The following is a 9,213-nucleotide window of genomic DNA, read 5'->3' as shown; positions in this document are numbered from 1 at the left end:
TATTTGATTGTTCAGCAAGACACTTACTTCTCATCTTTTGTTTCTTTCTTAACCCTTTTTGCACAACTTGCATTCCTGATTGTGTGCTAGTTTTCTGGGTTCATTTCCATATTGGTGTTTTGCATATCACAGTTCTGTGTAACCACTACATGTCACATCCTAATTTTCCAAATACTTGTGAAATAGAAGTGGCCTACTAATTTGACTAATGCACGATACATATCACTACAAATCACATTAAGGGGGTCTGTGTGATGTGTTTGTGTATACGGTGCAAAAAGTAAGTTGTTACATTGAGCTATTTCTGATCTGACCTATATAAATTACTTTTATTGCTATAGCCAATTTACCCAAGTCATATCAAATAGTTTTTGACTTAATTTTGATGTTTTAACTAAAGTTTTGTTTGAGACTACACATTTCTGCTAATATTTGATGTTATTTAAAAGAGGTTTTTCAACCTACCTAAAGTGGCTAAATGGCACTTAGAAATCAAAACAAACTGAGATTGGTTTCAGGTTAGTTGAATGAATGAATGAATTAGGCATTTATATAGCGCTTTCATATGTACTACTGTACACCCAAAGCGCTTTACAATCATATCAAGGGTTCTCTCCTCAACCAGCACCAGTGTGCAGCATCCACTTGGATGATGCGACGGCAGCTACAGTACAACGGCGCCAGTGCGCTCACCACACACCAGCTATAGGTGGAGAGGAGAGAGAGTGATAGAGCCAATTCAGTGGATGTGGATTATTAGGAGGCCATGATTGGCAGCAGGGGCCAATGGGTGGAATGTGGCCAGGACACCGGGGTTACACCCCTACTCTTTACGAGAAGTGCCATGGGATTTTTAATGTTAGTTTATTGATTTTTAGTTAGACTGATTAATGGCTGGTTAATTTATTTATTGATCAAAATTTAATCATAACTCAAAATTTATTTTAAGAGTTATGTCAATCAATGGCCCAGCAAAAGATCAAAGTCCATACAGACGGCTAGATAACAGAAAAAGAGGTCACGAGGCAAATAGATGAGCAGTTGAGCTCACAAAAGCAGGAACAGGGAAAATCCATATTCGATCTGGCAGCCAGTTTATAAGAAGGCAGAGGTTCAGACCCAGGCAGACGATCACTTGACGCATGTTAAAACGCAGACAGGAACAGATAGAAATAATCCATCAAAGCAAGTTACTAGCTAGAGGTAACGAGATTCAATGGCATAGGAAAGCCGGTCTGAAAAAAAACAAAAGAACTAAAAAACCAAGACAAACATGTAAACGTGTAGTCAAATAGACAAAACAGGCAATGAAAGAGAAAAACTGAGGGTTATAAAAAGGAACACATCAGAAAAGAATGAGAAACAGCTGTAAGAGCATGCACGGCTGCATTTATTACAAAGCCGTGTGTGGCCGACACATAAAAAACAAAAAAAACACTTGAAGGAGATCAAACCTGCAACCTGACTGATACCTTTTGTATAATGTTTTGTCTCTGTAAACAGCTGTTTTTGAACAGACTGAATCTTTTCAAATATATAAGATCATCTCTATAAGAACCAATGCATCACTCGGCTACTCAACACTCAGCTCCTCAACACTCAGCTCCTCAACAGTCGACTCTTCAACACTCGGCTCCTCAAGACTCAGCTCCTCAAGACTCAGCTCCTCAACAGTCGACTCTTCAACACTCGGCTCCTCAAGACTCGGCTCCTCAACAGTCGACTCTTCAACACTCGGCTCCTCAAGACTCGGCTCCTCAACAGTCGACTCTTCAACACTCGGCTCCTCAACACTCGGCTCCTCAACACTCGGCTCCTCAACACTCAACTCCTCATCACTCGGCTCCTCAACACTCGGCTCCTCAACACTCGACTCTTCAACACTCGACTCCTCAACACTCAGCTCCTCAACACTCGACTCCTCAACACTCAGCTCCTCAACACTCAGCTCCTCAACACTCGACTCCTCAAGACTCAGCTCCTCAACACTCAGCTCCTCAACACTCAGCTCCTCAACACTCAGCTCCTCAACACTCGGCTCCTCAACACTCAGCTCCTCAACACTCGACTCCTCAACACTCAGCTCCTCAACACTCGATTCCTCAACACTCAGCTCCTCAACACTCAGCTCCTCAACACTCGACTCCTCAAGACTCAGCTCCTCAACACTCAGCTCCTCAACACTCAGCTCCTCAACACTCAGCTCCTCAACACTCAGCTCCTCAACACTCGGCTCCTCAACACTCAGCTCCTCAACACTCGACTCCTCAACACTCGACTCCTCAACACTCGACTCCTCAACACTCAGCTCCTCAACACTCAGCTCCTCAACACTCAGCTCCTCAACACTCGACCCTTCAACACTCAGCTCCTCAACACTCGACTCCTCAACACTCAGCTCCTCAACACTCAGCTCCTCAACACTCGACCCCTCAACACTCAGCTCCTCAACACTCGACTTCTCAACACTCAGCTCCTCAACACTCAGCTCCTCAACACTCAGCTCCTCAACACTCAGCTCCTCAACACTCAGCTCCTCAACACTCGACCCCTCAACACTCAGCTCCTCAACACTCAGTTCCTCAACACTCAGTTCCTCAACACTCAGCTCCTCAACACTCAGCTCCTCAACACTCAGCTCCTCAACACTCGACCCCTCAACACTCAGCTCCTCAACACTCAGTTCCTCAACACTCAGCTCCTCAACACTCAGCTCCTCAACACTCGACCCCTCAACACTCAGCTCCTCAACACTCAGCTCCTCAACACTCAGCTCCTCAACACTCAGCTCCTCAACACTCGACCCCTCAACACTCAGCTCCTCAACACTCGACCCCTCAACACTCAGCTCCTCAACACTCAGCTCCTCAACACTCAGCTCCTCAACACTCAGCTCCTCAACACTCAGCTCCTCAACACTCGACCCCTCAACACTCAGCTCCTCAACACTCAGCTCCTCAACACTCAGCTCCTCAACACTCGACCCCTCAACACTCAGCTCCTCAACACTCAGTTCCTCAACACTCGACTCCTCAACACTCAGTTCCTCAACACTCAGCTCCTCAACACTCAGCTCCTCAACACTCAGCTCCTCAACACTCGACCCCTCAACACTCAGCTCCTCAACACTCAGCTCCTCAACACTCAGTTCCTCAACACTCGACTCCTCAACACTCGACCCCTCAACACTCAGCTCCTCAACACTCAGCTCCTCAACACTCAGCTCCTCAACACTCAGCTCCTCAACACTCGACCCCTCAACACTCAGCTCCTCAACACTCGACTCCTCAACACTCAGTTCCTCAACACTCGACCCCTCAACACTCAGCTCCTCAACACTCAGCTCCTCAACACTCAGCTCCTCAACACTCAGCTCCTCAACACTCAGCTCCTCAACACTCAGCTCCTCAACACTCGACCCCTCAACACTCAGCTCCTCAACACTCGACTCCTCAACACTCAGTTCCTCAACACTCGACCCCTCAACACTCAGCTCCTCAACACTCAGCTCCTCAACACTCAGCTCCTCAACACTCGACTCCTCAACACTCAGCTCCTCAACACTCAGCTCCTCAACACTCGACTCCTCAACACTCAGCTCCTCAACACTCAGCTCCTCAACACTCGACCCCTCAACACTCAGCTCCTCAACACTCAGTTCCTCAACACTCGACTCCTCAACACTCAGCTCCTCAACACTCAGCTCCTCAACACTCGACTCCTCAACACTCAGCTCCTCAACATTACGCTCCTCAACACTCAGCTCCTCAACACTCCAGACTGGAACCCAGAGATCCACCACTACAGCTGCCCCGAACACAACAATGATCGAACCCAATCTGGTGTGTGAAAACAAGGGTACCTTACAAAACGGGATCTGCCTCTGCCCAGACGATTGGACTGGAACTACCTGCAACATCTGTAAAACCCATTGAAAATATTGCATGATATGTACACTGCATAATCTTGATTAAGTTGTCAAGGTTACTGACAGTCTTCTCTTTTTTTACAGCAAATTTCTGCCCTGAACAAAACCCCACACAAACTAGTAAATTCACCTTTCCAAAAACGGTCTTAGGCCAGTTTGCTTCCTCAGTTGAGCGATGTCCATCACATACACCAAATGGTATTTCAGTCTATCTTTCTGTATTTACAATATACTTTCTACTTTAAATATCTCTTCATTTAACATGAATGTTTTTCAGCCGGAATCCCCAAAGCTTCAGCTCTCTGTAGTATATCTACTCACTTATTTGATCCTCCAAACACTCTACATTGTGGTTTGACCCTGGATACCATTAACAATGATGTAAGTAATCAATGTCTAATAATTACATAGTCATATAAAACTTACATGAATTTCCTCAGATAAAAACAGAAAAGATTGCATATATTTTTTTTTTATTAATTAAGCTTTCTGGAGCTACTCAAGCCGATGTCCTCTTATTAGCCTCCAGTACCCAGATCCTCACATCCATACCGGAACGGCTAACAGCCCACAACATCACAAATGCTGTTAATATAACCAACATTCTACTCTCCCGTTATGAAAGTGAACAAAGCACGGTACTTATCAATCCTTAAACAGATTTACAAATGTAAAGTCTCCTGTCATGAGGGACATTTCCAGATTTTCTCCATTTAAACTGTGTATGTGTGTGTGTGTGTGTGTACAGTACCTGTTTGGAAACATTAACATTTTTGTAAGAAGTCTCTTACGCTCACCAAGACTTATTTCATGTATAATATTCCAAAATATTATTTCAAATTAAAATAACTGATTATTTATTCCTGTGATCAAAGCAGAATTTTCAGCATCATTACTCTAGTCTTTAGTGTCACATGATCCTTCAGAAATCATTCTGATCTGCTGATTTGATGCTCAAGAAACATTTCTTGTTACTACTTATTCATATATTTATGTTTTATTATCATTATTATTAATAATACAAATTAAACAAATAATTATATATAAATTGTATTATTATTATTTTAAGAGTACATTTTTAAATATTCATTTTTAAGGTAACAATATAGCAAGACAATTTGTACTTGCTCATGTTCATGTCTTTTTTATTTCTCTCTTTACTCTGCACAACTTGTTTCTCATAATGTGCATGTTGTTATTTCCATATGCAGTGTAAAAATTGCATGTCAGTGCCTTGTTTTCCAAACTTCACATGAAATACTCCAGGTACACCACAGAACTCTATACATAATTAACCATGCAAGCAAATTTTTTTGCACTCCTTTGCTAATGTTTTTCTACTCAGCACTTATAGTGAGATAAATCACACCCATGTCTCTCATACAACCAGAAGTATGTCTGCAACATTTTTATAATACTACTGTATACAGATGAGCAAAAACATTATGACCACCTCCCTAATCTGCTGTCAGTCCTCTGCATGCTGCGGAGGCATGAACTCCCTGAAGGTGAGTCCTTTGGTATCTGGCACCGAGACATTAGCAGCAGATCATTCAAGTCCTGTAGGATGCTAGGTGGAGCTGCCATGGATCGGACTTGTTGGTCCAGAACATCCCACTCATGCTCAATTGGATTAAGATCTGAGGAATTTGGAGGCCAGGGCAACACCTTGTGCTTTTCATCATGTTCCTCAAACTATTCCTGAACAATGTGTGTTGTGTGGCAGAGAGCATTATTCTGCCAAAAGAGGCCACTTCCACCAGGGAACTCCACTGTCATGAAGGAGTGGACCTAGTCTGCAACAGTGTTAAGGTAGGTGGCACATATCAAATTAATGTCCACATGAGTGGCCAAACCCAGGGTTTCCCAGCAGAACATTGCCCAGAGAATCACACTCCCTCCACCGGCTTGTCGTCGTCCCACAGTGCATCCTGGTGCCATCCCTTCCCCAGGTAAATGGCGCACACGTGCACAGCCTCCAGGTGATGTAAAAGAAATCGGGACTCAGTGGACCACCCGACCTTCTTCCACTGCTCCAAAATCCAGTTTCGACGCTCGAGTGCCCCATTGTAGACACTTTCGACGGTGGACAGGAGTCAAGTCAAGTCATCTTCATTTATATATAGCGCTTTTAACAATGTAGATTGTTCCAAAGCGTCTTTACAGTGATAATAGGAAATTAAAGTAACAGATTGTTTTGGCTTCATGGCAGCTCTAGAATAAAGTTATTTTCCAGTTAAAGTTAGTTTTGATTGATTCACTTCCGTCGCAACGATCATTAGTTATTAGCTTAGCGGCCGCTAACACGACACCATTTTAACAGAAAACTCTTAAGTTCTTTCTATGCAAACTTTAAAAACGCGAACCTGTGAGAACGCTGATGGCGTGCACATGCGCATTAAGAGTTCATTCTATAGGTATGCGCGTTTGAATATATGTGCGCAGGCATGTAGTCCTTCCCTAAAAAAACAACTCTCAACAAACTATATTGTCTGGCCTTAAAAAATTTTATACAGAATTTTATCGCTTCAACGTAGCCACGTGAACCGGAATTATCCCGACAATGATTATCTGTGCAGAGGTAAAGGGAAGGGAAGGAGGGCTTCACAGGGAGGGACTAGTGACACTTAAGGACTGTGTTGTGATAGAGAATGGAGATAGAGAAACGTGCAGAGCTCTAGACATGAAGTAAAAAAAAAGAAGCCCAATATGAGGCCAGTTTTGGGCAGCTAAAAAATGTATGGGTGTGATCGGCGGGAGAAAAGGAGCATCTGTTACAGTAGTCCCCTTTCTGGAAACAATTTATGAAGTTTAGCTTTGGTAAGATGAATTCGATGAAAGACTTTTAGCTGAATAAGACTCAGCCGAGCACATACAGAAGTAGAATTAACTCTAGCAAGGGCCTCAGACCATAGCTCTTCCGATAACTTGATTCACAGCTCATTTTCCCAAGTCATCTTTAGGCAGTAACATGGTGTAGACAGAGTATATACGACTACCACCTGTAGGGGCTGACAATAAGTTCTCAACCAGAGATTTTTCTGGTAATTGAGGGAAACTAGGGAAGTTCGTCTTAACAAAACTGCGGAGTTGAAAATACCTGAATAAGCCTGTAGTATGCAGGTTAAATTTGGACATAAGATTGGTGAATGAAGCAAAATAATTATCAATAAAAAGATCTGAAAATCAGGCCATCCCCCTATCTTTCCATCTTTTAAAAGATCTTTGGACAAAAATAAAACATTTCCATTTCGTACCCCTGGTGATGACAGCATGTGATTTCAAAAGTTAAAAATTTTGAGATTCATTATTCTTATTGAATCTAGAGAATTACCTTTAAATGAAATGGAGTGACCAATATTGTTGCTTTTCCAGCCATGTCTTTTTAGACACCTTATGCTCTATATTTCCTTTTCCAGAGAATTCTGCATAGTCAATAATCTATTCATACTTTTACCACTAGTTGGTTAGTGTAATAACCCTCACTATGCCAAATCCAGCCCCAGTGTTTTAACTGATTGGTGAGTCAATCTCCAACTTCTGCTATTGAACTTCCTGTAGTAGGGCTGCTGGACTAGTCCTATTGAAAGCAGATTCAAAGTGTTAGTTGAAGAAATATGAAGAATTGCTGAAACCAGTGGATAAACAAAAACAATAATCAAGTTAATATGATAATTAACTAAATTTGAAACGTTCTCTGTAGTGATCATTGAAAATTCAGCACCTGGCCCACAAGTGAGGGGATGGAGGTCTTTCTTTTCTGTGCGGATTGTCGTTCAGTTGACTTGTTGGGCTGATACGTTTGATCATCAGGCTGTGATGGCACTCTCGGTCTGGCTTTTGATCCACCCTGGCACAAAATTCCATAATGTATGGCAAAATTGTCTTTAGGAAAAGTCTTCAGTGAATTGTCACCTCAAGTGAACTGTCTTGAGTTGACCCCTCAGAAGGGTCCACTTCCTCTTTCAGGAGCTGGGGAGCTGAAGGCACCACAAGTGAACTGTCTTGAGTTGACCCCTCAGAAGGGTCCACTTCCTCTTTCAGGAGCTGGGGAGCTGAAGGCACCACAAGTGAACTGTCTTGAGTTGACCCCTCAGAAGGGTCCACTTCCTCTTTCAGGAGCTGGGGAGCTGAAGGCACCACAAGTGAACTGTCTTGAGTTGGACCCCTCAGAAGGGTCCACTTCCTCTTTCAGGAGCTGGGAAGCTGAAGGCACCACAAGTGAACTGTCTTGAGTTGACCCCTCAGAAGGGTCCACTTCCTCTTTCAGGAGCTGGGGAGCTGAAGGCACCACAAGTGAACTGTCTTGAGTTGACCGCTCAGAAGGGTCCACTTCCTCTTTCAGGAGCTGGGGAGCTGAAGGCACCACAAGTGAACTGTCTTGAGTTGACCCCTCAGAAGGGTCCACTTCCTCTTTCAGGAGCTGGGGAGCTGAAGGCATCGCTTCCTCTTTCTCTCTCCACAGTCATCCATTTTTCAAGGCTGGTGTCTGAAATTTTGAACACTCAAGAGAACCGCAAAACTCAAATTAAACCTACAGAATTATAACTAAAAATCTAATCTGGTTATCAACACAGCAGTTCCTCATTTTATTAAAAGTGTACTTAATTGCGGGAAAAAGCAAGCCTTTCTTCGTTGCAAAGACGCAGGAAAAAAGCAAGAAAACTACTCTTCAGAATTTCTTTAGTCTTTTCTTCTTTCTTTTTCTTCAAGAAACCAAAATAAAATGACTATATGATGTCTGCTATGTGCTTTTTCAAATCACAAGTTATATTTAAATTGGTCACCCAACCTCATTCTCATACTATGCATAATGCACAAAAAATATCTTAGTTAAACATAAACCATTGACTCTTAGAATCTCTGCAATGGATACATTTTTTTTCAAGTTCTTTCACACTGTCTCCCAGGGACAACGGGATACAAATTTTAGACACCTTCAGATAGAAAGTAGTATAATATTTAAACACTTGTAGTTAGGGCCCAAGCCTTGAAAAGGCGAAGGCCCTATTGTTTTCCTTAGGATTATTATTATTATTATTATTTTTACGACTATTTTTGGGGGCCTTAACGTGCTCAAAAACTCTTGAAACTTTGCACACATGTCAGAACCCGCGGCCATCAGAGCCGGGCTGAAGCTGGTACCCGGGCGTGGCAGGGGGGCTCGACAGCGCCCCCTGGAACGGGCTCCGAAAACTTGGTCCATAAATCAAACACGTTTTCATGTAATAATATGAAACTCGGTACACATATAGATCTCATCGGTTCATATATCCTTCATGCTC

At 43.0% G+C, this 9,213-nt stretch overlaps 1 protein-coding gene across 1 annotated transcript in view; it reads left to right on the top strand.

The window, feature by feature from the left end:
* Positions 1-1,625: 1,625 nt before the first annotated feature.
* Positions 1,626-9,213, top strand: part of LOC130103480 (serine-rich adhesin for platelets-like) — a gene marked incomplete at its 5' end in the record, with an annotated part of 30,691 nt that continues 23,103 nt past the window's right edge. Inside the window, 4 exons of the mRNA XM_056269732.1 lie at positions 1,626-3,921; positions 4,013-4,126; positions 4,206-4,309; positions 4,414-4,566. Coding sequence (XP_056125707.1) covers positions 1,626-3,921; positions 4,013-4,126; positions 4,206-4,309; positions 4,414-4,566 — 2,667 coding nt within the window. The remainder of the gene's footprint in view (positions 3,922-4,012; positions 4,127-4,205; positions 4,310-4,413; positions 4,567-9,213) is intronic.

This window comes from Rhinichthys klamathensis, unplaced genomic scaffold (assembly GCF_029890125.1).
Source record: "Rhinichthys klamathensis goyatoka isolate OS25496 unplaced genomic scaffold, OSU_Roscu_1.1 h1tg000289l_1, whole genome shotgun sequence".
NCBI lineage: Eukaryota > Metazoa > Chordata > Actinopteri > Cypriniformes > Leuciscidae > Rhinichthys > Rhinichthys klamathensis.
This window is presented reverse-complemented; position numbering and strand designations above follow the sequence as displayed.